Consider the following 16,814-nt stretch of genomic DNA (forward strand, 5'->3'; position numbering starts at 1 on the left):
TCCTGAACAATGTGAGCAGTCGCTGTTTGGACCTCACTCCCCAAGCTGCATGCAGACACCCTGTAATGTGCATTTCAGTGGTTATGACTCTCAATAGTCCTTCCTTCCCGCTGCTGTCAGGCTGCACAACCAGCTGAGCCCTCAGTAGACCACAGACACTAAGAACACTTTAATCACTTTAATTACATTCATCTGCACATATAATATTCCGTCTGTATATTTAATATTGCTACTGTATTCTTCGTTACTGTTTTTCTGTTTATTTATATTACTTGATGTGTCTCTTGTGTGCAATGCTGCTGTAATCCTAAAATGTCCCCACTGCGGGACTAATAAAGGATTATCTTATCTTATCTTGTCTTGTTTTGTCTTGTTTTGGGGTACACTCGTACATTTTCACTGACTCCATTCCCATTTTTTTAACAAACTTTTCCGGAAGCCTTGAACCCCTCTGGAGGCTCAAGCCAGGAAACAATGAAAGGAAAGAGCTTCTCTGTGAAGCGGCACACACTGCGGCCTCCGGCGATCCTTAAACACCCGATGACTCATCTGGTTTTCACGCTCTTCTATACGACATCTCAGCACATCCATTTCAGTGGGAAGTTGCAAAACTATTGTCCTTTAATCTTTTGTGTCTGCTTGGGAATCTTTTATTTACCCTGAAAAAAAACATTGAAAGACACAAAACCCCGAATCCACGTCAAACCACAAACATGCAGCTTCAAAATCACAAAGAGGAAACAATATATCCTTTTTGGATTGGGACGCAGGAGCCGGCTCCGGCTCCGGCTCTCTCCTCCGAGCCTCCAACCCCCTAATCTGGACTGCGAATGCAAATAGTCTAAAAACGTCCCTACCAAACATTTGCATTTAAACAAATAGATAAAGGTCATTTTGAAAGAAGGGAAAAGGAAGCAGCAGCCGCCCGGTGCCTCAGTGAGGTGGCATGCCCCGGTTGTCCCTGCCCTCCTGAGCCTTAAAGCTCCCGCCGCGCCGCTCAGTGCTGCACGCCGGCATTCAGCTGCTGTCAACTGCTGGGACAACAGAGGCCTCTGTGTGTGTGTGTGTGTGTGGTGGTGTGTGTGTGGGTGTGTGTGTCAGACTGCTCTGCAGCATCATGGACACAGGTAAGACACACTCATGTTGTCATTCACTGTAACTCTTACTGCAGAAGTAGATTTTTAGTTTAATTTTTTTTTAAAAACACGTTGGACGTCAGATTTTCTTTGCCTTTTTTATTTTTATAAAGCTGTGCTTTTATTTTGAAGGGTGCATGTGAAGACGTGCATTTGTGTGTGTGAGCATGTCTTTGTGTTTAGTTTGTTTTTTCTCATTTTGATCCCAAATAATAAGTAAAATGTGTCGGAATGATGTAAAGAAACAACGTTAGTCAGTAAATGTGAAACTCACATGAATCTGTGTGTGATATTCAAAAGACGCTTTTAATATCAAGCACAGATTCATATCTTGACATTTATTTAGTTAAGAATAATGATAGGAGGATGTTTAGTTTGTGCAAATTGCAGGATATACTGTATATATACTGTATATATATATATATATATATATATATATATATATATATATATATATATATATATATATATATATATATATATATATTTATATGTTTTGACATAATCCGAAGAACATTTCCTATTTTCAAACAATGTCACTGGTCGAGCAAAGTTGCGTCTTATCTAAAATATCCATTTAAAAGGTTTACATCTTTTACATGAATATTTTTTGCATGCAATTCCCGTTTGCATAACTAAGGTTTGCATTTATATTGAGTTAATGTTTCAAGCTGTGTTCCCGATCCCGTTATGAGCTTTGCAGAGAGCCGATGGAACGGATCGCCGCACGCGATCCTACGTGAGACATAGCGAGCGCTCGGTCCCTCGACCCCTTGTCCCCTTGTCCCCTTGTCCCCCCAACCAATGATGGGTCAAATGCAGATGATAATTTCCCCAAGGGGACTAATGAAGGATAATTTCATTATTCTTCTTTGGCCCCTTGTCCACTGGGTCCCCTGTTCCCTCAACCCCTCGACCCCTCGTCCTCTCCTCTCCGTCACTGTGACGTTTCAGCCGCCATTTGCAGAACACCGCCTATTCTTTCCCCCTTGTAATGGTAAAACATATCATTGCTTATGTTACAGAAGGTAGAGCAGAATTTGCAGACAGAATTGTTTGTGTTAAAGTACCAAAATCGGCGTGCTCTGAGGGTCACAGGGAGACGGAGACAATGTGTCTCTGTCTGGAGACGACCTGCGTCTCTATCACAGTTAAGCACTGATGGCACTGTGTTGGTGAGAAATATGCTTACTATGCAAAAATTTGTAGCCTCCCTAATGATAAGGTAGCGTTCTCTCCACAATGGCCTTCATACCATGAGGTCACCTCTCCCTCCGCCCTCACTCACTGTCAGTGCATGTCCGTGTGCTACCCGACCCTTCTGAAGGAAAGGTACATAACTGAGCCCAAAACCAACGTGCATCGTCCAGCAGACTTGGTTCTTCTTGCAAGAAATAAACAAACAAATACAACTTTGATACAGAGACTTTATCCCTTCCAGAAAATCTTTCAACACACCCTCCGTCCATTTGCATGGACCAAACCGAGGGCGATTTCCATGACATTTACACACAGCGATCCCCCATTGGCCCCGACGTGGATACAACTGTGACACATTCAAATCCACACATTTGTGGGGTGCGGGATGAAAAATTTGTGTGAAGTTTGTATCACTTAGTAAAACTGTTGTTGTCTCTCTGCTCCGTCTAGAATACTCCAAGAGAGTGTACCAGGGCGTCCGGGTCAAGCACACGGTCAAAGACCTGCTGGCGGAGAAGAGATCCCGGCAGCCGAGCGGACCCCGATACAACGTAAGAAACACCCACCCTCAACCTCATTTGTCTCCCGAAACCAAACAGCCACAGTTGACATTCTGCTGGTGGCACAATTAAGAGGTCGCCTTTCAAAAAGAAATCTCCTCCCCTTGTTTACATTTTGGCTCGCATTGTGGACTAGCGCAGTGTGGGTTGACCACCTGTACCCGCCTCTGTCTCGCTGCTCCCCCGAGGCAAAGCCAGTCTGTAAATAGCTGAGCATGATGTGTGTGCAGAGAGAGACACAAAGAGCAGAGACACAAAAGAGACACAATGCTGGATGATCCCCCCACCCTGCCTCCCAGAGGTGGACAGGTACAGAGAGGCAGTGAAGGAGGCTGCCTATGCAAAGTTTGATCCACGCACACCTGCCAGCTTGACATTGTCCTCCGCCGCGTCCCGGCCGCAGACAAGCCTCCTATTGTTGCCTCAGAAACACACACACACACACTCTCTCACACAAACACACAGTGGGAGAAATTAGGCTGTAGACATCTGCATGCACAAGCAGGACTGGCTTTTTGTCCACAAACCGCCAGTCAAAAGCCTTCACAGGACGGACTGTTTGTCTGCTTGCTCGGCGTCGGCATGTCCACTCAGTAGAGATACAGGGCGACCGCGAGAGCATGAGATGCCGTCACGCGGCAAAAGGCTCCAACGAGATGCCGTCACGTGACAAAAGGCTCTAACGAGATGCCGTCACGTGACAAAAGGCTCCAACGAGATGCCATCGCGCGACAAAAGGCTCCAATGAGATGCCATCACACGACAAAAGGCTCCAATGAGATGCCATCACACGACAAAAGACTCCAACGAGATGCCGTCACGTGACAAAAGGCTCCAACGAGATGCCGTCACGTGACGAGAGGCTCCAACGAGATGCCGTCACGCGACAAAAGGCTCCAACGAGATGCCATCGCACGACAAAAGGCTCCAATGAGATGCTATCGCACGACAAAAGGCTACAATGAGATGCCGTCACGCGACAAAAGGCTCCAAGGAGATGCCGTCATGCGACAAAAGGCTCCAACGAGATGCCGTCACGTGACAAAAGGCTCCAACGAGAGCATGAGATGCCGTCACGTGACAAAAGGCTCCAATGAGATGCCGTCACGTGACAAAAGGCTCCAACGAGATGCCGTCACGTGACAAAAGGCTCCAATGAGATGCCGTCACGTGACAAAAGGCTCCAACGAGATGTTTCTGTACAAGATGTTTCTGTACAAGATATTTCTGTACGAGTTGATGATTGATGCTTTTAAACACATGTTGTGCGCCAAGAGAAAATACACATTGGTTGGTGTCAGCCGGGACAAAAAAGGAAGCAAACCCAGTGAAGTGTCTTTTTAAAGCTCTTAACTAGAGCTCAGGCCCAGTTTAGCATTTTATTCTGAGCACTCTGGAGCGTCTGGTAATATTCTACTTCCTCATGAAAAAAGACCAACAGTTTCAAGTCTTCTTCAAAGCAGCATGATGTTCATTTAGTAAATTATGGTCATTTAGAGTCAACCAGACCATAAAGCAGGGGACGCTTTAGGGCGGGGCTACAAGGTAATTGACAGGTCGACACCAGAGTCATACAGCGTCTCTACATATTCGTTCTCTACTGCAAACAGTTCTCTCTGTTTTATATCCTTGTTCTGACAGCTCTCTCTGACAGCTACAAACAAGGTGGTAGGAGACGATTGATGACCAGGATAACACATTATCGGTTTTGGTGTTATCATCTGACAACTAGGAAATCTGGAATCATGCAAATCGTATCCTGCAAATCTGCCTCCAGACCATTTCTGCTTCATAAACATTGGCAGTGTTATATTGACATGATGCAATGGAACCAGAAAGGACGGGAAGACACTGGACGTTTTAGTTTAGTTTAACAGTTAATCAGCCTTCTCTCTCACAGAGACGCAGTTTAAAGAAACAGTGGACTTTTCCTTCATGCTGTTAAAAGTGCAATTTTAAACTGTTCCACTTAAAGGGACAGTGTGTAGGATTCAGTGGCATCTACAGGTGAGGCTTTAGTTGCATTTTCCGTGACAAGAACCTGTGCCGCCTTCTGAGTGAGAAGGGGACGTATTCTCCTGTTGTGTAGCATGGACCTACAGGATGTTGTGTAGCATGGACCTACAGGATGTTGTGTAGCATGAACCTACAGGATGTTGTGTAGCATGAACCTACAGGATGTTGTGTAGCATGAACCTACAGGATGTTGTGTAGCATGAACCTACAGGATGTTGTGTAGCATGAACCTACAGGATGTTGTGTAGCATGAACCTACAGGATGTTGTGTAGCATGAACCTACAGGATGTTGTGTAGCATGAACCTACAGGATGGTGTGTGGCATGAAACTACATAATGTTGTGTAGCATGAACCTACAGGATGTTGTGTAGCATGAAACTACATAATGTTGTGTAGCATGGACCTACAGGATGTTGTGTAGCATGAAACTACATAATGTTGTGTAGCATGGACCTACAGGATGTTGTGTAGCATGAACCTACAGGATGTTGTGTAGAATGAACCTACTGGATGTTGTGTAGCATGAACCTACAGGATGTTGTGTAGCATGAACCTACAGGATGTTGTGTAGCATGAACCTACAGGATGTTGTGTAGCATGAACCTACAGGATGTTGTGTAGCATGGACCTACAGGATGTTGTGTAGCATGAACCTACAGGATGTTGTGTAGCATGAACCTACAGGATGGTGTGTGGCATGAACCTACAGGATGTTGTGTAGCATGAACCTACAGGATGGTGTGTGGCATGAAACTACATAATGTTGTGTAGCATGAACCTACAGGATGTTGTGTAGCATGAAACTACATAGTGTTGTGTAGCATGGACCTACAGGATGTTGTGTAGCATGAAACTACATAATGTTGTGTAGCATGGACCTACAGGATGTTGTGTAGCATGAACCTACAGGATGTTGTGTAGCATGAACCTACTGGATGTTGAGTAGCATGAACCTACAGGATGTTGTGTAGCATGAACCTACAGGATGTTGTGTAGCATGAACCTACAGGATGTTGTGTAGCATGGACCTACAGGATGTTGTGTAGCATGAACCTACAGGATGTTGTGTAGCATGAACCTACAGGATGGTGTGTGGCATGAACCTACAGGATGTTGTGTAGCATGAACCTACAGGATGGTGTGTGGCATGAAACTACATAATGTTGTGTAGCATGAACCTACAGGATGTTGTGTAGCATGAAACTACATAGTGTTGTGTAGCATGGACCTACAGGATGTTGTGTAGCATGAAACTACATAATGTTGTGTAGCATGGACCTACAGGATGTTGTGTAGCATGAACCTACAGGATGTTGTGTAGCATGAACCTACTGGATGTTGAGTAGCATGAACCTACAGGATGTTGTGTAGCATGAACCTACAGGATGTTGTGTAGCATGAACCTACAGGATGTTGTGTAGCATGGACCTACAGGATGTTGTGTAGCATGAACCTACAGGATGTTGTGTAGCATGAACCTACAGGATGGTGTGTGGCATGAACCTACAGGATGTTGTGTAGCATGAACCTACAGGATGGTGTGTGGCATGAAACTACATAATGTTGTGTAGCATGAACCTACAGGATGTTGTGTAGCATGAAACTACATAATGTTGTGTAGCATGGACCTACAGGATGTTGTGTAGCATGAACCTACAGGATGTTGTGTAGCATGAACCTACTGGATGTTGTGTAGCATGAAACTACAGAATGTTGTGTAGCATGGACCTACAGGATGTTGTGTAGCATGAAACTACAGAATGTTGTGTAGCATGGACCTACAGGATGTTGTGTAGCATGAACCTACAGGATGGTGTGTAGCATGAACCTACAGAATGTTGTGTAGCATGTACCTACAGGATGTAGTGTAGCATGGACCTACAGGATGTTGTGTAGCATGAAACTACAGGATGTTGTGTAGCATGAAACTACAGGATGTTGTGTAGCATGGACCTACATGATGTTGTGTAGCATGAACCTACAGGATGGTGTGTAGCATGAACCTACAGAATGTTGTGTAGCATGAACCTACAGGATGTTGTGTAGCATGAACCTACAGGATGTTGTGTAGCATGAACCTACAGGATGTTGTGTAGCATACAGGATGACATCCACGAAGAGGTGTCAGACAGACAGGCAGAGATTCATGCTGCTACCTGTGTTTCTAACTCGGGAAACGAGAGGATCAGTTGGGTGTCATCAGCATAGCTATGGTAGGAGATGGTTGAGAGAGTTGGTGTCCAGAGAGAAGAGGAGAGGATCCAGGACGGAGCCCTGAGGGACCCCAGTAGTGAGAGGATCAGGTTCAGACACAGATCCTCTCCACGTTACCCGGTAGGAGGTCGTTGAGGTCGGATGAGAAGAGGGAGAGCAGAGCCTGAGATACCAAGGTCCTGGAGGGAGGAGATGAGGATCTGGTGGTTCACTGTGTCAAATACTTTTTGATTCATCATCTTTATTAAACATAACTAAGTATTTCATCATCTTTATTAAACCTAACTAAGTATTTCATCATCTTTATTAAACAGAACTATTTCATCATATTTATTAAACCTAAATATTTCATCATATTTATTAAACCTAACTTAGTATTTCATCATCTTTATTAAACATAACTATGTATTTCATCTTTATTAAACATAACTAAGTATTTCATCTTTATTAAACCTAACTAAGTATTTCATCTTTATTAAACATAACTAAGTATTTCATCTTTATTAAACCTAACTAAGTATTTCATCATCTTTATTAAACCTAACAAAGTAATTCATCTTTATTAAACATAACTAAATATTTCATTATCTTTATTACACATAACTAAGAAGTTTCTGGTGAAGATGGCACTTTATTTTGAAAAGCTTGTTTACGTGTAAAGAGTGGACTTTAGTTGGAAAACGAGGAGTAACCGTAAATATGAACCGTTGTTTGAAGAAGCATTAATATTAGGTACTGGGGTTGTTATGGTTATTAATGTATCCAGTCATTCATATTTCCCTGAGGCAGTAGTCTGGGCGGTGCTCCCCCTCCTCCTCCTTGTTGTTTATAAATGGCGGCCATGTTGCTCAGACACAGTAACTAAGCGCTCCTCCTGTTGGCTTTATGTGAGGATAAAGGCTGTGAGGGCCGTGACCACAGAGCCTCTCCTGTTGGGACACGAGGAGCACAAAGACTCCCCGCTCACAGCGACCCACTGTGAGCGCTTTATTTTGAAAGGACTTTGTGTCTGTGGGCCAAACTGTTCACAGACAACTCAAAACAATAACAACAGACATCTGAACTTTATGAGGGAAACTGAGACTTCAACATGAGAAAGTTATGTAAAGTCAAAATAGGGGTTATTTTAACATAAAGTCCTAAAAGTAAAATAATAAATAGTAGAATTAAAATAGCAAATTGAGGTTGTTTTAACATAAAAAGTATGAATAATTAAATAAAAATATAAAATAGAGGTTATTTAAGTCGTGAAACTAAAATACTAAAATGAAAATAAAAAATAGAGGTATGTTTAACATAAAGTCCTGAAAGTAAAATAATAAATATTAAAATACACATACAAAATAGAGATCTTTTTAACATGAAATAATAAATAATTAAATAAAAACATAAAGTCAGTAAAGTAAAATAATTAAGTACAAATATAAAATGGAGGTTATTTTGACATAAAGTCCTGAAACTAAAATGATAAATAATAAAATGAAAATAAAAAATAGGAGTACTTCAAACATAAAGTCCTGACAGTACAATCATGAATACAATAATAAATACAATTAAAACACAACATATATTTTATTTTCATATAAAGTCCTAAAACTAAAATACGAAGTAATACAACAAACAATGTAGATATGAGTCTTTTTAACATAACATAAAGTCCCAATTTAATAAATAATAAATAAATGAACAAAAAAGTGTATTTTTTTAACATAAAGGTCTTTAAGCTCAAACAGCAGAACAAAAAACAAAACTAACGACTGTTTAGAAAAATTAAAGGAAAATTCTCACCACACCAAAAAAAGTGCATGCGTGCAAAAGGTTTTGCATGAGAAGGAAGAGCTTCTCTGTGAAAGCATGTTAATATGTCCATCTCACACACACACACACACACACACACACACACACACACACACACACACACACACACACACACACTGCCTGCTTTCCATAGGCAGCCTTCAGAGATGCACTGAGCCGTTCCCGGGCCACATGAGGAAGTCTTGGCGCTGGCAAATCACATTCAAATTCGAGCCTCAGAATTTGCTTGCTTCCCGGCCAACGCCGGCTTTAATATCAACTCTTTCATGTTAGCAGGATGCAAAGCAGCGTCTCTGTCTGCGTGACTCTGCACCACGCGGCCTCTCGAATAAACAGGATGATGTATCGCTCATTATATGTCACATTCATTTTAAATAGATGGTAGTAGTACACAATAAACCTCAATGCTGCATGTAGAAACTCACAACGTGCTGCAAAAGCTTCAATTTAACTTTCAATCACAATCATATCTTCCTGAATTGGTCCTAGCAGCTGTAATTAAACTCCTATTTCTTTTTAAAGGAAGTGTTTTTTCTATTTCCAATGTTCTTATTTGTTCATAATGTCTGGAACTAAGGCCATGTTTAAACGCGTTAAGTTATTCTCCTTTGGAAGGAAACAATAATGAAGCAATTGGTTATTATTTCTTTATTTATATTGATATTTGGTGCCGTGGTGAAAAATAAATTTGACTCATGGATGGATGACGAGGTGCAACTTTCAATGTCCACACAGAAGAATACAGAAGAACTGGATAATTAAAAATCTACAGCTTCCAAAAAATCTGTAGATGTTTCAGTCAGTCGCCTAAAAAATGACTGAATCAGCGTTTGCCCTCTTGGCGCCACTTAGCTCCGCCCTCTTGGCTCCACTTAGCTCTTCCCTCTTGGCTCCACTTAGCTCCGCCCTCTTGAAGTCTCTTAGCTCCGCCATCTTGGCTCCACTTAGCGCCGCCATCTTGAAGCCACTTAGCGCCGCTATCTTGGCTCCACTTAGCTCCACCCTCTTGAAGCCTCTTAGCTCCACCCTCTTGGCTCCACTTAGCTCCGCCCTCTTGAAGCCTCTTAGTGCCGCTATCTTTGCCCCACTTAGCTCCGCCCTCTTGAAACCTCTTAGCGCCGCTATCTTGGCTCCACTTAGCTCCGCCCTCTTGAAGCCTCTTGGCTCCACCCTCTTGGCTCCACTTAGCTCCGCCCTCTTGAAGCCACTTAGCGCCGCTATCTTGGCTCCACTTAGCTCCGCCCTTTTGAAACCTCTTAGCGCCGCTATCTTGGCTCCACTTAGCTCCGCCCTCTTGAAGCCTCTTGGCTCCACCCTCTTGGCTCCACATAGCTCCGCCCTCTTGCGCCACTTAGCTCCGCCCTCTTGAAGCCTCTTAGCTCCACCCTCTTGGCTCCACTTAGCTCCGCCCTCTCGTCAGGTCGCAAAGAAGCAAGATGGCGACGACCAAAAAGCCGAACTCAAGGCTTCTAAACGTCCTCTTTGTTAAATGAAGTCTGAGGTTAAACCTGTAAATGAATCTCTTCTCTCTTCCTCCACATGGTTCTGTTGACGTCTACGTCGAACAAAGAGTTTTTATATTTGTATTAAATATCCTCTCCTCTTGTTTCTGCCACAGGGAGGATCGCCCACTCCGCCTTCCTTTGTCCAGATGTCAGGTGAGACTCAGACTTCATATCCCATAATCTCTTTATTGAATTAAATAAATATAACGCCGTCCACACAGAGTCACTATCAGCTCTCTCTTTATATATATAATAATAAATATGTAGAGGATCCAAGTTCTCGCTCACATTTTAAGAAAGAGAGGAATGAAAAGTCAGTTTATGTTTTTTAATCACTTCCTAAAATCCTAAAAAACTATGTTTTATTGATTTGTTTATTCTTATGTAATTGATTTATTTTATTGATGTATCTATTGTACCTGAATCTTTTTATTTATATTGCTCTCTTTTGTCTCTGTTTTTAAGGTGCTATATAGATAAAGCAATAGATATAGATAAAGCAATTATTATAAAACAGTATAATAGATGAAACAATAAAAACTACTAATAACTAACTAATAGTATAATATTATAATAAAAAGAATAATAATAGTAATGTATATATATATATATATATATATATATATATATATATATATATATTATTATTATTTTTATTCTTGGAGGATATATATATTTTACTATTATTCTTTGTATTATACAATTGTTTTATAGTATTACTTGTTTTTATTGTTTCATCTATTATACTGTTTTATGATTGTTTACCTTATAGTCTGTCTTGCTTTTGTGAAGCGTTCTGTTGTTATATAGTTTTTACTTTGTTGTTGTCCTTCATGCATCTCTTCATGCTGCTTCCTGCAGGCTCTCACATGCTGCCCAGCTACTACGGCATGAGGCGTCCCTTCATCTCGGACTCAGACTTCTGCCAGTCCACCAAGCAGTTCTCCCCCGACGTCTACTCGCCCTCGCTGGTCGGTAAACCTCTGGGCTGTGAGCCGTCCTCCATGGCACACTACTCCTCCTTCATCGACAACTACTACCCCGAGACCTTCGGCGATTACCGGAGCGCCGCCTTCACCAGCTCCGGAGGTTCCTTCCTGCCGACGTCGGCCCTCTCGTCCCTGCTGCCTCCTTACGGAGGAGAGCCCTCGCACTTATTCCTGGTAGGATGTGTTAACGCTGCATTCTCTCTACTCACCACCAGGGGGCGACTCCTCTGGTTGTATAGAAGTCTATGCTTCATGTGTTAAAGCTGCATTCTCTCCTGACCACCAGGGGGCGACTCCTCTGGTTGTATAGAAGTCTATGCTTCATGTGTTAAAGATGCATTATCGCTCCTGACCACCCGGGGGTGACTCCTCTGGTTGTATAGAAGTCTATGCTTCATGTGTTAAAGCTGTATTCTCTCTCCTGACCACCAGGGGGCGACTCCTCTGGTTGTATAGAAGTCTATGCTTCATGTGTTAAAGATGCATTATCGCTCCTGACCACCAGGGGGTGACTCCTCTGGTTGTATAGAAGTCTATGCTTCATGTGTTAAAGCTGCATTCTCTCTCCTGACCACCAGGGGGCGACTCCTCTGGTTGTATAGAAGTCTATGCTTCATGTGTTCATTTCGTAAATCAGGAAGAGAAGTTGATAGACAGAAGTTTATTTTGAAAACACAAACTTTTGTAAGATATCATGCAAACCGTTACGAAACCTCGATGGCCTTTCACTCGGCATTCTGGGAAACAGGAAGTCAGTGTGTGGAGCACCAGCGTTGAGCTGAAATATAAATTACATCATGCCGTTACAAAGGCTCTCCTGTTGAGCGTGAGCGTATCTGATGAGGTGCTTCCTCGTCGAGGACATGAATGACTGATTGTCTCTCTTTCCCGGCCTCAGAGGGACTCGTGGGAGCAGTCGGTTCCGGAGCCGGTGTCCCAGGTGGAGGCTCTGTGTCCGGACAGCCTGGCCTCCGTCAGCGCCCCACCCTCTATGGCCAGCCCGGAACCCCCAGGGAGTCCGTCCCACTACCGCTCCCCGAGCCGGGGCTCCTCCATGGGCCCCGGCAGCCAGCCCTACACCCTGCACCCCCTGGAGGAAGCCCACTACCACGCCTTGACCACCAGCGGCTCCTACCCGGGCCCCTCCTCCTCCTTCCCCTGCCCGTCCTACATGGGCACCCCCATCGGCGACCTGGTGACCAAGATGGTGACGGAGGAGGCGCCCGACGGCCACGCGGGCCTGCCGCCCGGCGGAGAGGTTCACTCCTCCTGGGCCAAGGAGGACGGGGTGAGCTCCTGGTCGCCCTACGAGCTCCGGAGGGCCTACTGACCGGAGGGCCTACTGACTGGAGGGCCTTCTGACCTGAGGGCCTTCTGACCAGAGGGCCTTCTCACCAGAGGGCCTTCTGACCAGAGGGCCTTCTCACCAGAGGGCCTTCTGACCAGAGGGCCTTCTGACCAGAGGGCCTTCTGACCTGAGGGCCTTCTGACCAGAGGTCCCACTGACCTGAGGGCCTTCTCACCAGAGGGCCTTCTGACCAGAGGGCCTTCTGACCAGAGGGCCTACTGACCAGAGGGCCAACTGACCAGAGGGCCTTCTCACCAGAGGGCCTTCTGACCAGAGGGCCTACTGACCAGAGGGCCTAGAGAAGGCGTCACAGACAAAGAAACACTGAACTCAACGAACACTCGGACCCAGATCTCTCCATCGGACACTTTAATGCATTCAGGAAGAGTTTTGCTTGATCTGACGAGAGATTCCTACTTATTTGCTTTAATTTTTGGTTTGCTTTGTATGAAAAAAGAGCCTTAAAAGTTTTTTTAAAAGGTTTTCATTGATGTATTTAAGTTGGTGAAGTAGTGTCGTCTCTTTCATGATGTATAATAAGAGGACTTCTGGTTAAACTGTTGAGTCGCTCAACTCATTTGAAAAATATATAAATTATGATTTAGTGAACTATGTACAGTAATTATATCCACATATTTGTGTTTACGTGAAAATAAATTTACAAGATTTTCAAAATGGTGTGAGGCTGATATTCAGTAACTGTATTTACTGCCAACGGTAAGGAAAAACTAATAAATATAAGCAATGCATTAGTTTAGAAGCTTCACGTAAGGAGCTAAAGTTATAGAGGACCTCCAGTACGGTCACATGACTTCCTGTTAGAGGACCTCCACCACGGTCACATGACTTCATGTTATAGACGACCTCCACCACGGTCACATGACTTCATGTTAGAGGACCTCCACCACGGTCACATGACTTCATGTTAGAGGACCTCCACCATGGTCACATGACTTCCTGCTAGAGGACCTCCACCACGGTCACATGACTTCATGTTATAGGACCTCCACCACGGTCACATGACTTCATGTTAGAGGACCTCCACCACGGTCACATGACTTCATGTTATAGGACCTCCACCATGGTCACATGACTTCATGTTAGAGGACCTCCACCATGGTCACATGACTTCATGTTAGAGGGCCTCCATCAGGTCACATGACTTCCTGTTATAGAGGGCCTCCACCATGGTCACATGACTTCCTGTTATAGAGGGCCTCCACCATGGTCACATGACTTCATGTTATAGAGGGCCTCCACCATGGTCACATGACTTCCTGTTATAGAGGGCCTCCACCATGGTCACATGACTTCATGTTATAGAGGGCCTCCACCAGGTCACATGACTTCATGTCTCCTCCACTAAGCTAGAGGACTCGTGTCCTAATGAGGACGCTTAGTCGTCTCCTTTCCTGTCAGCTTCCATATCCTCATGAATCATGACCAGGTGGAGGGAGATCATAGTGAACTGATCCGTTGCTCTGATGGCATTGCAGTCGTCCATATTTAAGCAAATCTCTGAAGGCAAATGTGTGATAGTGGGCTATATAAATACATAAATACAATTGAATGGCCTTCTTTGTGGCGGAGAATTATTTGTCCGATTTATAAAACAGGTCAGTGAACGCCCCTCTGGTGGATCTTAAAGAGTCTCAAGGAGACGACTAAGCGTCCTCGCTAGGACGCGAGTCCTGTAGCTTTATTTTATGTTACAGTCCAAAGTACAATGGAAGAATCCTATTGGCTGCTTGTGGAGGAAACCAGTGACGCTGACTTCCTGTTGGCCTCCAGAAACACCCTGCAGCTCTGTGTGGGGTAAGACCGTCTTCATTCAGTAGAGTGGCAGTGAGGAGAGAGGACATGAGGACATGAGGAGATATGAGAGAGGAGAGGGAACATGAGGAGAGAGGAGAGAGGAGAGAGGAGAGAGGAGATGAGGAGAGAGGAGAGAGGAGAGAGGAGAGAGGAGAGAGGAAAGAGGAGAGAGGACTGAGCAGGAGTCACTGAATCACTGAACAGGATTCAGTCTGCTGGAGACAATGAATGGATGAATGGATGAATGGATGAATGTCAGGTTTCTGGTCACATGACCAACCTGCTGCAGAAGAAGACATGACAGAGAACACCTGTTAGTAACTCCTTTAAGGTCAGAGGTCAACGAGCCGCTCTGGAGGGTCAGGATGAACACTGAAACATGTGCTCACGCTCTGCAGCCACACACACACACACACACACACACACACACACACACACACACACACACACACACACACACACACTCTCTCTCTATTAACTCTATTAATGTTTATTCTGGGTTTCATTGAGTAAATCTGCCATCATCCAACATGTGTCTTGTTGTGTTGTTGTCTTGTGTGTGTTGTTGTCTTGTGTGTGTTGTTGTGTTGTTGTGTTGTTGTGTTGTTGTCTTGTGTGTGTTGTTGTGTTGTTGTGTTGTTGTGTTGTTGTGTTGTTGTCTTGTGTGTGTTGTTGTGTTGTTGTGTTGTTGTGTTGTTGTCTTGTTGTCTTGTTGTCTTGTTGTGTTGTTGTCTTGTGTGTGTTGTTGTCTTGTGTGTGTTGTTGTGTTGTTGTGTTGTTGTGTTGTTGTCTTGTGTGTGTTGTTGTGTTGTTGTCTTGTTGTGTTGTTGTCTTGTTGTCTTGTTGTGTTGTTGTCTTGTGTGTGTTGTTGTCTTGTGTGTGTTGTTGTGTTGTTGTGTTGTTGTGTTGTTGTGTTGTTGTCTTGTTGTGTTGTTGTGTTGTTGTGTTGTTGTGTTGTTGTCTTGTGTGTGTTGTTGTGTTGTTGTCTTGTTGTCTTGTTGTGTTGTTGTGTTGTTGTGTTGTTGTGTTGTTGTGTTGTTGTGTTGTTGTCTTGTGTGTGTTGTTGTGTTGTTGTGTTGTTGTGTTGTTGTCTTGTTGTGTTGTTGTGTTGTTGTGTTGTTGTGTTGTTGTCTTGTGTGTGTTGTTGTGTTGTTGTGTTGTTGTCTTGTGTGTGTTGTTGTGTTGTTGTGTTGTTGTGTTGTTGTGTTGTTGTCTTGTTGTGTTGTTGTGTTGTTGTCTTGTTGTCTTGTTGTCTTGTTGTGTTGTTGTGTTGTTGTGTTGTTGTGTTGTTGTCTTGTTGTCTTGTTGTCTTGTGTGTGTTGTTGTGTTGTTGTCTTGTTGTCTTGTGTGTGTTGTTGTGTTGTTGTCTTGTTGTCTTGTTGTCTTGTGTGTGTTGTTGTGTTGTTGTCTTGTTGTCTTGTGTGTGTTGTTGTGTTGTTGTCTTGTTGTCTTGTTGTCTTGTGTGTGTTGTTGTCTTGTTGTCTTGTGTGTGTTGTTGTCTTGTGTGTGTTGTTGTCTTGTGTGTGTTGTTGTGTTGTTGTGTTGTTGTGTTGTTGTGTTGTTGTCTTGTTGTGTTGTTGTGTTGTTGTGTTGTTGTGTTGTTGTCTTGTGTGTGTTGTTGTGTTGTTGTCTTGTTGTCTTGTTGTGTTGTTGTGTTGTTGTGTTGTTGTGTTGTTGTGTTGTTGTGTTGTTGTCTTGTGTGTGTTGTTGTGTTGTTGTGTTGTTGTGTTGTTGTCTTGTTGTGTTGTTGTGTTGTTGTGTTGTTGTGTTGTTGTGTTGTTGTCTTGTGTGTGTTGTTGTGTTGTTGTGTTGTTGTCTTGTGTGTGTTGTTGTGTTGTTGTGTTGTTGTGTTGTTGTGTTGTTGTCTTGTTGTGTTGTTGTGTTGTTGTCTTGTTGTCTTGTTGTCTTGTTGTGTTGTTGTGTTGTTGTGTTGTTGTGTTGTTGTCTTGTTGTCTTGTTGTCTTGTGTGTGTTGTTGTGTTGTTGTCTTGTTGTCTTGTGTGTGTTGTTGTGTTGTTGTCTTGTTGTCTTGTTGTCTTGTGTGTGTTGTTGTGTTGTTGTCTTGTTGTCTTGTGTGTGTTGTTGTGTTGTTGTCTTGTTGTCTTGTTGTCTTGTGTGTGTTGTTGTCTTGTTGTCTTGTGTGTGTTGTTGTGTTGTTGTGTTGTTGTGTTGTTGTCTTGTGTGTGTTGTAACATTAACAATACACGTGTGT

At 43.5% G+C, this 16,814-nt stretch overlaps 2 protein-coding genes across 2 annotated transcripts in view; both read left to right on the forward strand.

Annotated features, from left to right (window-relative positions):
• Positions 1 to 1,049: 1,049 nt before the first annotated feature.
• pou2af2 (POU class 2 homeobox associating factor 2) lies at positions 1,050 to 12,818 on the forward strand. Its single transcript, XM_079224505.1, has 5 exons — positions 1,050 to 1,127; positions 2,787 to 2,887; positions 10,565 to 10,604; positions 11,313 to 11,614; positions 12,339 to 12,818. The coding sequence occupies exons 1-5, from the start codon at positions 1,118 to 1,120 to the stop codon at positions 12,768 to 12,770; spliced, it is 885 nt and encodes a 294-aa protein (XP_079080631.1). The 5' UTR covers positions 1,050 to 1,117; the 3' UTR covers positions 12,771 to 12,818.
• A 1,696-nt stretch (positions 12,819 to 14,514) lies between these two features.
• The window catches only part of linc.pou2af1 (lnc RNA pou2af1), a gene marked incomplete at its 5' end in the record, with an annotated part of 5,270 nt that continues 2,970 nt past the window's right edge, over positions 14,515 to 16,814 (forward strand). Inside the window, one exon of the mRNA XM_079224939.1 lies at positions 14,515 to 14,598. Coding sequence (XP_079081065.1) covers positions 14,515 to 14,598 — 84 coding nt within the window. The remainder of the gene's footprint in view (positions 14,599 to 16,814) is intronic.

Source organism: Taurulus bubalis (genome assembly GCF_910589615.1).
Source record: "Taurulus bubalis genome assembly, chromosome: 10".
NCBI classification, from domain to species: Eukaryota; Metazoa; Chordata; class Actinopteri; order Perciformes; family Cottidae; genus Taurulus; species Taurulus bubalis.

What these genes read in the sequence shown, in the direction of transcription:
- pou2af2 (XM_079224505.1), top strand. An exon ending in CGAGCGGACCCCGATACAAC is followed by an intron (nt 2,888 to 10,564) that starts GTAAGAAACACC and finishes TTTCTGCCACAG; the next exon opens with GGAGGATCGCCCACTCCGCC. An exon ending in AGCCCTCGCACTTATTCCTG is followed by an intron (nt 11,615 to 12,338) that starts GTAGGATGTGTT and finishes TCCCGGCCTCAG; the next exon opens with AGGGACTCGTGGGAGCAGTC.